This window comes from Salvelinus fontinalis, chromosome 23, assembly GCF_029448725.1.
Source record: "Salvelinus fontinalis isolate EN_2023a chromosome 23, ASM2944872v1, whole genome shotgun sequence".
Lineage (NCBI taxonomy): Eukaryota > Metazoa > Chordata > Actinopteri > Salmoniformes > Salmonidae > Salvelinus > Salvelinus fontinalis.
The window spans coordinates 34405739-34424023 of record NC_074687.1 but is presented as its reverse complement, the minus strand read 5'-3'; the positions used below and the strand labels follow the sequence as shown (position 1 = coordinate 34424023).

General features: G+C 41.5%; 1 protein-coding gene across 4 annotated transcripts in view; it reads left to right on the top strand.

Annotated features, from left to right (window-relative positions):
- The window catches only part of LOC129821188 (methyl-CpG-binding domain protein 5-like), a 59217-nt gene that overhangs the window by 20391 nt on the left and 20541 nt on the right, over positions 1 to 18285 (top strand). For 3 of the 4 annotated variants that reach the window (XM_055878548.1, XM_055878550.1, XM_055878547.1), the window contains one exon: positions 17382 to 18081. In XM_055878548.1, coding sequence (XP_055734523.1) covers positions 17975 to 18081 — 107 coding nt within the window. In that variant the 5' untranslated portion in view covers positions 17382 to 17974. Of the gene's footprint in view, positions 1 to 13336; positions 13533 to 17381; positions 18082 to 18285 lie in introns of all 4 variants that reach the window. The other variant, XM_055878549.1, reaches the window with a different exon arrangement.

The following is an 18285-nucleotide window of genomic DNA, read 5'->3' as shown; positions in this document are numbered from 1 at the left end:
TGCTAATACTTTGCACATGAACGGCCGCTCATTCGAGAATAATTGCTGTGTGTATAATATATTATTTCGCCCGTATGCCGTTGTTGTCTTCTCTTTTGGAATCCTCCATCGTCCTGTAGGGTTCAACAAATGTTGCATTTTGCCACGACAGCCTCAGTCTCTTTCTGCGCACCAGGATAAACTATCTTGTCCACACCAATGTATCCCAAAGAGTGGCTCTGTGTCACCACAGTAAACCAATCAGAGAGCTGATCCAAAACCAACTCACAACAGTCGTGTTCAGGTAATGTGGTATCTGGAGGAAACATCAGATTAGCTGGATTACATGGTGTGCCACATTGTATGATGATGTTAGGAGCCTCCAACACAGTCGACCACTTGTTCCAACGAGCAGCTGTGACCTGTGCAGCTCGATTCATTGTCAAAAGATTATGTACAGCATGTGGACACTTGATGGTAAGCTGTTGGTCGAGAACAAGCGATGCAACCATCGACACAGCAACGTAAGTAGCCTGCATAGCTCAGACAGGGACCCCATCCCAATGCCACATCATCCAGTTTCTTCGAATAGTAGGTTACAGGTTTCTGGCAATGGCCATGGTCTTGTCATCACTGAGGTCATGTAGCCATTTTTTTCAGCCACAAAGAGGGTGAAAGGTTGGCCTGAGTCCGGAATGCCGAAAGCCGGCACTGGTGACAGAGCTAGATTTAGCTTGTCAAAAACCTCTTTCTGTCCTTCCGTGAAGGCTACAGAGTCTTTTGAATCAGTGTCTCCCTTGAGGAGGTCGTTAAATTTGGGTAGGTCATTTTAGGCGAAAATTGAAAAAAAGGGTCCGATCCTTAAGGGTTAAGGGGATGTGCACCCAGGAGTCCACCCAGCATCTGTTGTAGTTGCACAAACCCAGGAAGAAACGAAGTTCTTTAATAGTAGTGGGCTCCTTGGCAGCTTGTATGGCAGCAGTACGACATTGTCATCTCTCTTTTTCCCTGTAAGACCAGTTGACCGAGGTAGATAACCTGTGATTGCATGAGTTAGGCCTTATCAGGGCTAGCTTTATGGCCTTTGGCATGCAAGTGATTTTAGATTCTTGGCATGTGTTTCCTCATCTTCTGACGCTAACAATATATCATCAACATATTGTATGACAACAGATGACATCGGAGGAAGATCTTAATGTCAGCCACCAGTGGAGTGAGTTTGGAGATGGCTTCATTTGCATTCCTGTAGTCCAGTGTCACTCGCCAGTAACTACTTGATTTTTTTTTCACTGGGCTATTGGAGGCAGAATGTGTCTTTTCAACTATACCCATGTCCCATATATCTCTAACCAAAAAAAAGAAAGTAGCGGCCATAGTTTCCTTGATAATGTGATATTGTTTTGTGCAAGGTGGGGCAACACCTGTCAAGCACACTGGTTCCATATCCAAAGTTCCACACTCGTTTTTCTTCGTGGTCCAAAATAGGATGGTTCTGAACTGTAGATCCCTGCAGTTGTCTAATTTGCCACGTCACCTTCCCTGCAGAAATGTTCAGTGTAGAGTCAAGTTGCATAATAACCAATAGACATTGATAAATCAAATCAAATTTTATTGGTCACATACACATAGTTAGCAGATGTTAATGCGAGTGTTGCGAAATGCTTGGGCTTCTAGTTCCGACCATGCAGTAATATCTAACAATTTCACAACAACTACCTTATACACACAAGTGTAAAGGAATGAATAAGAATATGTACATATAAATATATGGATGAGTGATGGCCGAACGGCATAGGCAAGATGCAGTAGATGGTATAGAGTACAGTATATACATATGAGATGAGTAATGTAGGGTATGTTAACATGATATAAAGTGGCATTGTTTAAAGTGACTAGTGATACATTTATTACATCCAATTTTTAATTATTAAGTGGCTAGAGATTTGAGTCAGTATGTTGGCAGCAGCCACTCAATGTCAGTGATGGCCTAGAAGCTGTTTTTCAGTCTCTCGGTCCCAGCTTTGATGCACCGGTACTGACCTCGGGTGGTTGTTGTCCTTGATGATCTTTTTGGCCTGCCTGTGACATCAGGTGGTGTAGGTGTCCTGGAGGTAGTTTGCCCCCGGTGAAGTGTTGTGCACCCCCCCCCCCCCCCCCCCCCCCCCACCACCATTCCTGTTGCTCTCATCTTCTTGCCCGTGTACTGAGGACATGTTTTGCATAATATATGGGCAATAGAGTGACATCAGCACCCGTATCTACTAAGCAATCTACTGCAAAGTTGTTAACCATGTTCACATATATTCCATCCGATTTCATATGTACACCAGCTGAGATGGGACGTAAGAGGGGGTCTGTTGGTTTACCTCCACAGCATCCAGCAAGCTCTGCTTCTTAGCCGGAGAAAGCTTCTTACATTTCTGACTCAGCATTGTGTCGTTGGGGCTGCTGTTGTCCTGTTTCCATTTTCCCCTAGACGGACCCTGCTTCTCCTGGCCATTCCTAATAAGAACATGTTTTCTTTTCTGACATTCTCCTTGCCAGTGACCAGAAATCCCGCAATAATGACATACCAGGTTTTTCTTCTGCTGAACGGGTAAGGTTGTTGGGTTTACTTGTAATCTGCACAACTCTGACAGACAACTCAAACAGCTGGTTTATTATGTTGATTGATGTCTCTGTCCAGTAGTGACAGCCTGTCAATGGTGTCGCTGTAGTTTTGTGTCTCCCAGTCACTAGTTATGGAACAAAAGTTTTGCGCAAATCGTTGTGTATGGCTTGCATCAACTGATGTTGAGTGCATCTTCATCTTCCATGCCGGGTACCCCACTGTGTCTATCCACCTCTGCTCTGAACCTTTCTTCAAATTCAACAAACGGCTCTTTCGTTTTTTGGGCACATTTGGTTATCTCTCCCCAATTGGTGGTTGCATTGGTCAGACCCTTAAGGAAAACATGTATGGCTCTCCATCCATCGGCCACATCTTGCTCTTCACCACCCACAGCTCTATAATCCTTTTCTTCAAGTATGCCATGATCATGGTTGTTCAAAACAAAGGCAAACAACTATAACCCATCACAAGGATTTAGATTGTAGAGTTTCTGATATCACTTTAAATGGTCCCATGTCTTCATACCCACATCTCGTGGATGCTTCAAAGTCTTTGACCATTCATCCAACTGTTTTGGAGATGCTGATTTGTGTGTAATTTCGGTCACCGGGGGTTTGTCTTTACTCCCTTTAAAAGCCTGTGTTCTGGTTGGCCTAAGACATCGTTTGTCACCGCTGTCAGAATCTGTTGACTCAAGCCAGGCAGTGTTGACCAGATGCTTGAAACCTGATCTGCTTTGCGCAACTCAGCCTGAGGGTAGATTGAGGGAACAACGGACCCACAGTTGGGGGCCAAGTTTGCCTTTATCACCCTTACCTCCTGTAATTGTTGAATTTCGCCTTTAAGGTTTTTATCTGTTCACCAAGAGCCATCAAACTCTCTTTATCTCTCTGCATTGTCCTATCATGTTTATCAAGAAAGAATTTCTCATCTCGTTTTCTTACTTTGGCTAATAGGGTTAAAGACCATTGTGTCTTTTTTAATGAGTTAGATGGGTTAGATGGTCTATTGTGTGTAGATTTATGAGGGTGGGGGGGAACAATTTTAATATATTTTAGAATAAGGCTGTAATGTAACAAAATCTGGAAAAAGTCAAAGGGTCTGAGTACTTTCTGAATGCACTGTAAGTAAAGTTGGGAGTTATTTTACAGTCTGCATTGTTGGTTTCAATTTTCTATAACTAAATCGGTTACAAATATAACAAATACTTTACCCATGTCATCAGCTGTGTTTTATACCTTCGATACGGAGAACGTGAGTGGCAGACGTGATCAGCAGAGAGGGTACCTGGATAGTACACAAGTTTTGATTGGTTTGCTGTTTAGTATTTGATAGCATTTGCATGTCCGGCTAGCAAACATGAAGTAATAAGTATTTTGAGAAAATAATTGACTTTGCTAACAAATGGAAATGTGGTCAGAATAAATAAGTAAATGTACATTATGTAAAAACCAGCTTCACCCTCACCAATGACTGATCATCTCAAAAACTAAAGCAGATGCGATGCTTCAGCTCACCACCTATTAATAACAAACCAAATGCAAAACTGCAGAGCATTTAGCACATTCTAGACAGTTAAACTTACTAGTTATAAGATATCTAGCAGGCAAACATTTAGTTGTGACTTCCATACTTTTACCTTTTCCCACGTACCAACAAACGGGTGTGATCATTCTACAATGGTCCCTGCAGCGTACGCTCAAACCGGTTTGATTAGAACGTCCAGCTTCAATTGACCGAACAGTTAGCATTTGAGCTAGCCTCACTGTTTTTTCACAAAAACATTTTGCACAAACACAGTTCTTACAAGGTTATGTCCTGAATGCAATATTCAGACATTCACCGAAGTAATGACAGCATAACGCATTCATCCAAACCAGAAAATGTAGGTTACATTAGTCCTAGCGCTAACTGAGGAAATATTGACGTAACACGAGGTCATATTTAGACAACTCTTAGCTGACAGAAACCACAATATGGATTATCTAATAGCAATTACTATTTATAATTCCTCACATCACGGGTGAGCTCATTGATCCAAATAATTGAGTAAAACACTTTGTAGAAATCGAAAGTAATCTGACGATGGGTAGTTTGTGCGCACCGTTGTTTTTTTGTGTCAACCAAAGATAGAGACAAAATGAGTTTGGTCTGTTTGCAAATATGCATGTTGAAGGGGATATGTCGTCTACGATCATTCACTTCCCTTCATTCACTTCCGGAAGTTTACCCTGAAAGATGAGTGAACCATTCCTTCACCTCATTATAAAATCTTTGGTCTGACAGATGTTTACGTGACACCCAGAATGCATTGTGTAATGTCAACAAACATGGCGCCACACATAGCTGGCAAATAGCTTAGCGTTAGCTCATTATAATCAGTAAAACCTTCAAAAAAGTATTTTACACACATCATAGGTGTCCATTACATTCTATGCAATAATTGAAATGCATTATTTGTCACCAGTACTTGAAAACGTGAATAAAACTGTAAATACATACATTCTTCATGCTACAGTAGAAACGACAACATGATATATACAGAAAATAATGCACTTACTTTGATAGGAACGCATACATGTCCAAAGTTATTTTTTTCCTTACAAATAATAAGTAATGGCAATGTGAGCGCCAGCCAGAAAATGTGTCAATTCGTGCAAGACTGTGCAAATGTCTGCATACTTGATCTGCGGAAACATTGGTGAAGTGTGTGGGCTCTGTTCGAAGAGAGAAGTTTGTCTGGCTCAGTAAAGCCTCAGACATAAATTGCCCGCAATGCTGAAATGGGCTACTTCTATTAAAACTTCTTATGGCTGCAATCCCGGTAACGGGATGATATGACAGCAGCCAGTGAAAGTGCAGGGCGCCAAATTCGAAACAGAAATCTCATAATTAAAATTCCTCAGACATACAGTGGGGAGAACAAGTATTTGATACACTGCCGATTTTGCAGGTTTTCCTACTTACAAAGCATGTAGAGGTCTGTAATTTTTTATCATAGGTACACTTCAACTGTGAGAAACGGAATCTAAAACAAAATCCAGAAAATCACATTGTATGATTTTTAAGTAATTAATTTGCATTTTATTGTATGACATAAGTATTTGATACATCAGAAAAGCAGAACTTAATATTTGGTACAGAAACCTTTGTTTGCAATTACAGAGATCATACTGTAGTTCTTGACCAGGTTTGCACACACTGCAGCAGGGATTTTGGCCCACTCCTCCATACAGACCTTCTCCAGATCCTTCAGGTTTCAGTAAACATGATCAAACATGATCAAACTGAGATCTTACCATCATTCTGTTACCAAACTTTACATATGCACTCTGAGTAAAATGTGTTTTTGTAAAATGTTCAGTGCAAATTGTAAAAAGTCCTTGTGCATAGAGTTATGGTTTGTTGAACTTTGCAATCAATGGTTTTTGTTCACATCATTTTAAAGTGAAAGATCTGAGTCTCTGTTAAAGTGAAATTGCATAGCTCAGGAAATATGTTTTTGAAGGAGTGTGGTGGGATGAATGTGTCAAGTTTGAGGGTCTTTCGCAGCTCATTCCAGTCATTGGCGGCAAAAAAATGGAATAAATGACAGCCAAAGGAAGTGCGGCCTTTGGGAATGACCAGTGTGATATATCTACCAGAGCACAAGTTGCTATTGGTAGTGGAGATGGAGTGAGCTGAGGTAGAGAGGGGACTTGCCTATGAGGTACTTGTAAATAAATTGGCCTTCTTACTGGTCAACGGATGCTGTTACCACAGCAAAATGAAAGCCGTAGAGACAACTAGGAATGCAATACTCAGGGCCATCTCCATTCTAATACGATGGTTGAAGCATCTTCTCATTGTATCACGGCAAAATGATAGCAGTCTGCCCATCCGCCCAGAAGAGGAAGCCAGGTGAGGTAATGAGTCAAACCTTTTAACTACATTAAACTGAGACACCCCTCCATCAACAGACAGCAGAGCCTCAGTTTCATTAGTTTCCATGGTACGTATGAAAGAGCACCTCTGCCTTGTGTATCATGAAGGATTCCCACATCTCCCATAAACAAAATGTCATTGAATTGGTTTTGCTGTGTTGTGCCATAATTGGAAAGGATTCTGCATCCACATATAAGATTTATGAAACATGGAAAGTAATAAGCGGTCCTGCGGGATGTAGCCTTTTGTTGTGCTATGAGAGCTTAAACTTCCTCCCAATAGGCTTGGTGGGTATACCGGAGTATTGTAAATAGCCACGGGATCGTTTTTCAATACAGACAAAACTATTTCTTTGTCGCTACTTTTTAAGTAAAAACCTGAAGTCAACTTGTGTAATATGTTAGGATATAAAGCAGATCACGTTCATTTCACCTATCACTGTATTTTACACTATGAAGATAACCGGTAGTCCCCAGTCACATGGTTGTTTGTTTACAAGCACACAATGACAAGACCAGAGCCTTAAGAGTCACTCACTGTTGTCCAGGGCACACCAGGTGATCTAGAGATCTTCTCTAGGATAAGAGGCAGCATTTTCACTTTTGGATAAATAGCATGCCCAATTTCAACTTCCTTCTACTCATCCCCAGAATATAAGATATGCATTATTATTAGATTTGGATAGAAAACACACTGAAGTTTCTAAAACTGTTTGAATCATGTCTGTGAGTATAACAGAACTTATGTAGCAGGCAAAACCCCGAGGACTAACCATTCAGATTTTCTTTTCTTTTTTTGAGGTCACTGTCTGTTCAATGAGTTTTCATTGGGATACTAGATTTCTAAGGGACTTGTTTGCAGTTCCTACCGCTTCCACTGGATGTCACCAGTCTGGAAATTGGTTGAGGTTATTCCTTTGTGAAATGAAAAAGTAAGGCCATCTTGATTCAGTGTAACGTTATGTGTACTATTTGAGAGTTGTGCGAGCCTAGAAAAGTAGCGTTAGTTTGTTGTCCTCCTGTATTGAAAACAGATAGACCCGTCTTCAATTTGATCGATTATTAACGTTTAAAAATACCTAAAGTTGTATTACAAAAGTAGTTTGAAATGTTTTGGCAAAGTCTAAATTTAACTTTTGAGATATTTTGTAGTGTCACGTTCCTGACCTATTTCTGTTAGTTTGTTGTATGTGTTAGTTGGTCAGGACGTGAGTTTGGGTGGGCATTCTATGTTTTCTGTTTCTATGTTGGTTTAAGGGTTGCCTGGTATGGCTCTTAATTAGAGGCAGGTGTTTGGCGTTCCTCTAATTGAGAGTCATATTTAGGTAGGTTGTTTCACAGTGTTCGTTGTGGGTGGTTGTCTCCTGTGTCAGTGTTTGTCGCACCATACGGGACTGTTCGGTTTGTTTTTGTACATCGGTTTGTTTTTGTACATCGTCATTTTGTGTAGTCTATTTTCCCTGTTCGTGCGTTCTTCGTGTTTTATGTAAGTTCCATGTCCAGGTCTGTCTATTCCGTTTTGTTATTTTGTTAATCATTCAAGAGGATTTCGTTTCGTGTTTTTTCCGTCTTGTTTATTAAAATTATGTATTCACAACCCGCTGCGCCTTGGTTCCATCACTACTCCTCCTTTTCGGTTGAAGAGGAGGAGGACCACCGTTACATGTAGTGACGTTGCGCAAATTGTAAGCTGTTTTTTTTGGATCAAACGCGTCAAATAAATTGACATTTTGGATATATATGGATGTAATTAATTGAACAAAAGGACCATTTGTAATGTTTATGGGACATATTGGAGTGCCAACAAAAGAAGCTCGTCAAAGGCATGATTTATATTTTATTTCTGGATTTTGTGTTGCGCCTGCTGGGTTGAAATATGCTACACTCTCTTTGTTTACTGTTGTGCTTTCATCAGATAATAGCATCTTATGCTTTCGCCGAAAAGCCTTTTTGAAATCTGACATGTTGGGTGGATTCACAACGAGTGTAGCTTTAATTTGGTATCTTACATATGTGATTTAATGAAAGTTAGATTTTTATATCATTTTATTTGAATTTGGCGCTCTGCATTTTCCCTGACTTTTTCGCAAGCGTCCCACATATCCCAGAGAGGTTAACCATTTCACATGTGAGTTCCAAATATCTCTAATGATCGCCCCAGCGTGAGTTGTTTTCTGCATGTGATGTCAGAATCCACTCAATGTTCAAAAATGTGATTGTTACGCAACAGGACAGTTAACATGCGCTGCCTGCTAATTATCTGTAGACGGTTTCAACTTGTCAATTTCAAATTATTCTCTAACAAGTTGTATTTTCTAACAACAGTTTGAATTGAGGTGTGTTCCACCTGCTCATTAATTAAAGAGGGGTTGTGGGGTCACACAATGCAAATAGTCCGGGTAGCCATTTGATTACCTGTTCAGGAGTCTTATGGCTTGGGGGTAAAAACTGAAGCCTTTTTGTCCTAGACATGGCACGCCGGTACCGCTTGCCATGCGGTAGTAGAGAGAACAGTCTATGACTGGGGTGGCTGGGGTCTTTGCCAATTTTTAGGGCCTTCCTCTGACACCGCCTGGTGTAGAGGTCCTGGATGGCAGGCAGCTTAGCCCCAGTGATGTACTGGGCCGTACGCACTACCCTCTGTAGTGCCTTGTGGTCAGAAGCCGAGTAATTGCCGTACCAGGTAGTAATGCAATCAGTCAGGATGCTCTCGAATTTGCAGCTGTAGAACCTTTTGAGGATCTCAGGACCCATGCCAAAACTTTTTAGTTTCCTGAGGGGGAATAGGCTTTGTCGTGCCCTCTTCACGACTATCTTGGTGTGTTTGGACCATTCTAGTTTGTTGGTGATGTGGACACCAAGGAACTGAAGCTCTCAACATGCTCCACTACAGCCCCGTCGATGAGAATGTGGGCGTGCTCGGTCCTCCCTTTCCTGTTGTCCACAATCATCTCCTTAGTCTTGGTTACGTTGAGGGATAGGTTGTTATTCTGGCACTACCCGGCTATGTCTCTGAGCTCCTCCCTATAGGCTGTCTCATCATTGTGTCGTCTGCAAACTTAATGATGGCGTTGGAGTCGTGCCTGGCCATGCAGTCGTGGGTGAACAGGGAGTACAGGAGGGAACTGAGCACGCACCCCTGAGGAGCTCCAGTGTTGAGGATCAGCGTGGCAGATGTGTTGCTACCTACCCTCACCACCTGGGGGTGGCCCGTCAGGAATTCCAGGATCCAGTTGCAGAGGGATGTGTTTAGTCCCAGGATCCTTAGGTTAGTGATGAGCTTTGAGGGTACTATGGTGTTGAACGCTGAGCTGTAGTCAATGAATAGCATTCTCACATAAGTGTTCCTTTTGTCCAGGTGTGAAAGGGCAATGTGGAGTGCAATAAAGATTGCATCATCTGTGGATCTGTTTGGGCGGTATGCAAATTAGAGTGGGTCTAGGGTTTTTGGGATAATGGTGTTGATGTGAGCCATTACCAACCTTTCAAAGCACTTCACAAGGTCCTTTGCTGTTGGTCTGGGATTGATTTGCACTTTTCGCACCAAAGTACGTTCATCTCTAGGAGACAGAACACGTCTCCTTCCGGAGAGGTATGACGGCTGCGTGGTACCATGGGGTTTATACTTGCGTACTATTGTCTGTACAGATGAACGTGGTACCTTCATGTGTTTGGAAATTGCTCCCAAGAATGAACCAGACTTGTGGAGGTCTACAATTTTTTTTATGAGGTTTTGGCTGATTTCTTTTGATTTTCCCATGCTGTCAAGCAAAGAGACACTGAGTTTGAAGGTAGGCCTTGAAAAACATCCACAGGTACCCCTCCAATTGACTCAAAAGATGTCAATTTGCCCATTAGAAGCTTCTAAAGCCATGACATCTTTTTCTGGAATTTTCCAAGCTGTTTAAAGGCACAGTCAACTTCTGACCCACTGGAATTGTGATATAGTGAAATAATCGGTCTATAAACAATTACTTGTGTCATGCACAAAGTAGATGTCCTAACCGACTTGCCAAAACTGTAGTTTGTTAACAAGAAATTGTTGAGTGTTTGAAAAACCTAACCAAAGTGTAGTTAAACTTCTGACTTCAAGTGTGTCTGTCTGTCTGTCTCTGTCTGTCTCTGTCTATCTAAAACTTACAGAAGGCAAATGTGACCCACCGCCTCGATTCGGTCTTATGTAGCAAAATTTGAAGTTGTCTTTTTTACATTGGATAAAAGTAGAGACTCGGATCTACAAAATGGTATCATACACTGCAGTTGAGGAATAATGGGAAAGTAATTCTGCTTTGAAAGTTGACAAACTTGTAACTCCTTTTTAGAATTTGGCCCTTGAATGTTTTGGTACACCTACTGGAGAGCTCTTTGTCAACACCTATTCAGCATCGTTCAAACCCGCTTAAGCCTTAGCCCCACCCATCTCTTTACAATAAAGAAAAACTCCAGGTAAAATTACACTTTATCTAGCCCTTGGCCTATATCCTAATCTGACTTTGAAAGTGTCCAGGTAGAAATATTGTATCAATATTTTTAAGTTATTATATGATGCTTACCCAGACACAAAATTGATGGGTCATGTGAAAGAAATGCTAAGTGGATGGGTCACTATTGTCTAGACAATTACACATGTTCATGAAATACAATAGATGGCCATCATCACCCCCAGACACACCTGGCTAACTTGATGAGTCATGTAATCATGTAATTGTCTTCCTTAGTGGAGTCTTTTGTTTATACATACATTATGGCTTTTAATTAACCATAATCCCAACCCATAGCTACGGTACAAACGGATTGCCATAGCTAGCCACTGCAAGAAATGCTGGAGTATGCAGGTTGCTAAAGCTAACCAACTAGGTTCAATGTTAGCTAGCTAACATAATAACACAATAACTAGCCATGCAAATTGCTTTTGGAGATACTAATATTATTACTACACAGATCATACACGTAATGCTAGTTAGCGAGCCATTAAGCTAATGTTCGCTAGCTACAACATTTGAAACGTATAATATCTGAAAACGTAGTTACACTTACCTGTATACATGGATGAAAGCTTCACGGCAGCGTGTGTTTTCTGTTTGGTTTGTAGCTAGCTACAGCTTTTTTGGCCCATTGTTGTGTCAAGTCACTCCGGGTTCACACTGACCATCACAACTTTTTCCCAATTATGTTTAGGCAACATTGACAAAGCATAGGCAGCAATGTTGTTGAGAGCAGTAGCAACACTTTTGCAGATCCATGGCTAACCTTATATCTTTCTAAAAAAATAAATTATAATAAATACACATACTGAGCAGCTACTGTTATAGGCAGAAGTGTGATACATGGCAGCAATCCAAACTCCTCTCTTGGCATGTCCAGCCCATCCATTATGTCAGCCAATCATGGCTAACGGGAAGGTTCCTGTCTTTTTTCTGTGGTTAAACCAACTAGGCTCATAATTTAACAATTGTATTTGTATTTACAGATGGGATACACGTTTGTTAATAAGGCACATGAAAGTTCACATGTTCCGGAAGGCATTTCTGCAAAAAAAACACATTTTGAAAAGCAAAAAAAAAATAAACATGTTATGCCTCTTGTAAGGTAGTGGCATGCGACATACGCCTAGCTTCTTGAAACGGGTCACAAATAAACAAAATATTTCAACAAAGCGAAATATAAAGACATTAGTTGGCAGGGGTCTTCAATATTATTTTGTTTTTATTTATTTCTAATGCCTTAAGACTTTCTGCTAAATGTTTTCTAAGACCACCTTTTCCTTCAGTTTGACAAGAAATCCAAAGCCTTTGCTTATTCCTATTTTTTAGGATGGGAAAATGGTTAATTTAATTTGACTCCAAATTTGATGTGCTCCTATGAAATTCACATGTTAGTGCTCATGGGGTTTTTGACATGCCCAGCTGCTAGCTTATTAATGTACCTGCTCATGATTTAAGTATGCTCTGTTGCCATTTTTTGGGCCAGTTATCGTGGTCTTTGCTCTAACCTACTGTGAATGTGTCTCATTGTATAGTTGATGAATTGGTACCTTTCCTTTGTATATACAGTGCATTCGTAAAGTATACTCCTTGACTTTTTTCACATTTTGTTACATTACAGCATTATCCTAAAATTGAATTTTTCTCATCAATCTACACAACATCCCATTATGACAAATCAAAAATAGTTTTTTTTAGAAAGGTTAACCCTCACCCCAGTCTGAGGTCCTGAGTGCTCTGGAGCAGGTTTTCATTAAGGATCTCTCTGTGCTTTGCTCTGTTCATCTTTGCCTCGACCCTGACTAGTCTCTCAGTCCCTGCCACTGAAAAATATACCTACAGCATGATGCTGCCACCACCATGCTTCACCGTAGGGATGGTGCTAGGTTTCCTCCAGATGTGACACTTGGCATTCAGGCTAAAGACTTCAGTCTTGGTTTCATCAGACCAGAGAAACTTGTTACTCATGGTCTGAGAGTCTTTAGGTGCCTTTTGGCAATCTACAAGTGGGCTGTCATGTGCCTTTTACTGAGGAGTGGCTTCCGTGTGGCCACTCTAGCGTAAAGGGCTGATTTGGTGGAGTGCTGCATAGATGGTTGTCCTTCTGGAAGGTTCTCCCATCTCCACAGAGGAATTCTGGACCTCTGTCAGAGTGACCATCGGGTTCTTGGTCACCTGCCTGACCAAGGCCCTTATCCCCCGATTGCTCAGTTTGGCCAAGCGGCCAGCTCTAGGAAAGTCTTGGTGGTTCCAAACTTCTTCCATTTAAGAACGATTAAGGCCACTGTGTTCTTGGGGACCTTCAATGCTGCAGACATTTTTTTTGTACCCTTCCCCAGATCTGTTCCTTCAACACAATCCTGTCTCGGAGCTCTACGGACAATTCCTTCGACCTCATGGCTTGGTTTTGAATTGACTTGACCACAGATGGACTCCCAAGTTGTAGAAACATCTCAATGTTGATCAATGGAAACCGAATGCACCTGAGTTCAACTTCGAGTCTCAGCAAAGGGTCTGAATACTGATCTAAATAAGGTATTTCAGTTTTTATATATTTGCAAAAAAAATCTACAAACCTGTTTTTGCATTGTCATTGTGGGGTATTGTCTGATGAAGAAAATGTATTTAATATATTTTAGAATAAGGCTGTAACGTAGCAAAATGTGGAAAAAGTTAAGGGGTCTGAATACCTTCCCGAATGCACTGTAGTGTTTTTTTGTTTGTTTGTGGTATTGTGTGTTGTCCTGTTCACTGTTGCAATGTTATGCCATTTGGCCTGGTTGTTATTCCAAATGAGAATTGGTTATCAATTTACTTATCTGGTTAAATAAAGGTGAAATACATTTAAAAAAAAATTGAAAATAACATAAGTCTAATGGTTAGCGCGTTGGGCCAGTAACTGAAAGGTTGTTGGATCGAATCCCCGAGCTGACAAGGTAAAAATCTGTCTTTCTGCCTCTGAGCAAGGCAGTTAACCCACTGTTCCCCTGGAGCTGAAGACGTGGATGTCGATTATGGCAGCCCCCTGCATGCACCTCTCTGATTCAGAGGGGTTGGGTTAAATGCGGAAGACACATTTCAGTTGAATGCATTCAGTTGTACAACTGACTAGGTATCCCCCTTTCCCTAATGCTAGAGTTTTATGTAGCCTACATTAGGCCTCTGCTAAACCTTGGGAAATGTTTTAATGAATTCTACTGGTGAATTCTAAAACTGTTTCCCTTGAGGTAAACAGTGTGTACTAGACTAACTTCTTTCCCCTCTGACTGTGGCCTTGAAAGCCTTCCAACCTCATACTTATCACAGACAGACTACTAATGTCCAGTAACGCGTCAGGCTGTCAGGTAAATGTATCTGGCATGTGCCAGCAATGGATTTCCACCTTCTGTTTTTATAATCATGTGTCATTTGAGTCTGTCATTGTAAACATTGAAGCAGATTTCTGATTAGGCAGAGTATTTCTGCTTTCCATTCAGTTATTCAGGGAATATTTTTGGCTAAGCTCTCAATGGTTATTAAGGCTTCATTACATTTTGTTCTACTATACTTGGTCAACCGTTTTCTCATCTGGCATGGAATTGGATTGTTTGTTCACAATATCACAGGTAGAGATACTGTGTCTCTGAAACTATACACTGCCAAAATATTTGGAGCTGTTGAATCTACCACTGAGCCCTCCCACACCCCCCTTTGGGACTGCTACCTTGCATCCAAGACAGACTGGCCTATTTTTCAACTCGCTCTGTTTCCCTCCAAGCTATGGAGCAGTGGTGGAACACTAGAGAGCTATGCACTCTTTTGCGGGTGATTTATCATGTGGGAGGGAGTAGTAAGCCCATCAGGCTCCACAAATGTGCCTTTTTTGTTTTCAGGCACACATACTATGTAGGGTAAAACATGGTATAGCCTCAAATTACACAAACATTCAATATTATTTCCATACTTGTGATTATGTTGATATTGTGCAGGTTTCAGTCAACTATGAAAATAAAGGATGGCACAGTGTGTCTAGGCTAGCAATCAGATCTGAATATTAGCCTTTGCTTTTCTCGGTTTGTCCTCTTCAGACATCCCAAGGGTGACTGACTGTGCCACAGTTCTGACTAACACTGCTCTCATACATGGAGCAATTCTATATGGATGTGTTATGTGAGTGCTGTACTCTGATTTAATACCAAGGCATTTGGTATTGGTATCTAGGCGAAGGAAGGAGCCCTAGCCTTAATTCCAAGCGTTTTCTGTGCACGCTTGGCTGTGTGGATGAGTCATCCGTCACAGGAAGTGCACAGCGAGTGTGATTCACACTCTGTAATGCAATACCAGAATGCTGATGTTTATTTCGCCCCAGAGTTACGGATAAGTTGTCGGTATGACAGGTCAGGCGGCGAAAACCGAGCACTCCACAGTCCAGCAGACACAAAGGGCTATCGAGTGTTGCAGCCCATTGTCATCCTTACTCTTTCAGCAAGGGAATTCACAATGTATTTTTGGCCCAAGGTTTCTGATGGTTATGAGAGATATGAGACCGATTTGACCATTCATATGACAGTATCGCACGTATCCTGTTGAAATTAGACAATAAAAAATGTAATACTATGCCCTCCAAATCCACCCACCTACAAATGGCTGTGGTAGACAGAAAACTAATAAAGAATGCACAGCCCCCCTGTATATTACCGTCTTGTTGCCACTGGTGATCTCATCATAACGTATTGGTCCGTGGAGGGCTTGATTAAAAAGGGGGACGGGATGGGAGGAGGTAGTCACCACGGCAAAGTGCCTGTCTAAGTATGAGTAAGCCCTATAGCGTTATTCAGGGTGACATCAGTGCCTGAAACGATGGCATCCATTATGATTTTGTAACCATTCACTCAGCATATACCCTAATACAGCTACCACTACAGTACTACTAAAACCCTACAGTACTTCAAATAGCGTGTAAATTTGCATACAGATCCACGTGTACACCGCCCATCCCAGATCCTCAGACCCCTTGTGAGACCATATGCTGACATGCACATTTGTGGCCTGCTGGAGGTCATTTTGCAGGGCGCTGGCAGTGCACCTCCTTGCACAAAGGCGGAGGTAGCGGTCCTGCTGCTGGGTTGTTGCCCTCCTACGGCCTCCTCCACATCTCCTGATGTACTGGCCTGTCTCCTGGTAGCGCCTCCATGCTCTGGACACTACGCTGACAGACACAGCAAACCTTTTTGCCACAGCTCGCATTGATGTGCCATCCTGGATGGACTGCACTACCTGAGCCACTTGTGTGGGTTGTAGACTCCGTCTCATGCTACCACTAGAGTGAAAGCACCGCCAGCATTCAAAAGTGACCAAAACATCAGCCAGGAAGCATAGGAACTGAGAAGTGGTCTGTGGTCACCACCTGCAGAATCATTCCTTTTTTGGGGGTGTCTTGCTAATTGCCTATAATTTCCACCTTTTGTCTATTCCATTTGCACAACAGCATGTGAAATTTATTGTCAATCAGTGTTGCTTCCTAAGTGGACAGTTTGATTTCACAGAAGTGTGATTGACTTGGAGTTACATTGTGCTGTTTAAGTGTTCCCTTTATTTTTTTGAGCAGTGTATATTGTTGAACATAATATATTCTACGGACATATCAAAGTTCCAGAGTGGGATCTCTGATAGTTTTAAAGTTATGGCCCATTTTATACAGATAAATTGGCATAGTAGGCAATGAAACCAACCACAGCCCTCCTTTGCACATCCTGCAAATCACCAGCAGAGGGCAACTATTTTGAATCTATTTTCCCATTCACTCTGTTGACAATGCTTACAAATTGGATAATAATTCTAAAAGTAGCAGAGATCCCACTCTGGAACTTTGATATGCCTATAGAATATATTATGTTTAACAATATATATTTTTTAAATCTACATCTAAAATGTTGAATTTTATTATATTCATAAATGAGTTATTATGAAAGTTATTGAAGTTTAAAATATTACTTTTTAATCTGTAGGTGCTACAAAGTAAACATCGAGCTGTAAAGTTTATATGACACCAAACCAATTAACTTTGTAGGACCTGGAGATTAAACACCATGGAGTTTTAAAGGAGGTCCGGGTAAGGCCAAAATCCAATAAATATCCCAACTTTGAGTAATTATTTCCCAGTTATGCTATTAGATACAAATGTCAAAAATATGTCAACAATTCTTCCAAAGGACGACTCATTCTATGGATTACATTTTGTGAAAATCCTGGGTTTCATGAGGGATCACTCCTGTCTTGTGTGGGATATATTTAGGAATATTCTTCTCAATAAGATCAATACTCCTTTTGTTATGTAGGATAGTTATATATTCCCAAAAGTGTTTGTAGTCAATTTGATTGTGTTACTTTTGACTTGTTTTTCAGGTTGGAATATATGGGACAGTGTCTGCTCTTATCCGTTATCAACTCTGGGATGATGTCATGCTGACGGATCCTGCAACTATGAGTTCTAAGGTCGCAGCAGCTGCAGTTAGTGTCAGCCAGAACTCACGTCATCATATCATGACCAGATCCATCCAGATTTGTCCAATAGCAGATTCTGTGAACTGAAAGTGAAACGTCTCCATTGGTCTGTGAGAGAGGTAGCTTGGGCAACTCTACTTCAAGTTCCCTCAGACCACTCATCCCAATGTCCCCAAGTCCCCCCACCACTACCATGGCCTCCTCACAAAGACATTGATGAAAATGGGGTTTTAAACATGTCAACAATAAACAGGATGGGGACGAAGGGCCTCAAAAGTCTGGTTCCACAGTGAACCTGTCCACGGAAGAGGCAGGCGACGGTGTGATTGGCAGTTGGCAGTTCCATCAGCGAAGCTGTTGTAGCTCATCTACTCCTGGTTGGTCAATTTACTTCTGAGAGACCCCAGGATGACGCACACTAGTCTGAGCTCTCTGACAAACTTGTGATATCTCACATCGCAAGGGTGTAGTTGTGCGGACCTAAGGAGTGGACAATGAACAGAACAAAGGAGGGGCTGTGTGCTGAGGGGAAGCCGCCCCCGGCTGAAGTCCCTATAGGTTGGCAGCGCAGAATCACCCACAGCGGGGTTGTCTACATAAGGTAAGACCTGCTCTACCTCTATTTAAACTAGCCTGTGGTCTCTCGTCTCCCCAATCGGAACTTAAGGTAATGAACTCTTTCCTTCTACAGTACCAATTTCTAATATTCACCCAATTGTCTTCTGCTCAATTTTTCATGTAACTTACCATTTGATATGGTGTGTTTATTGATTAAAAAATATATATAAAGGGGTGCGGCAATAGC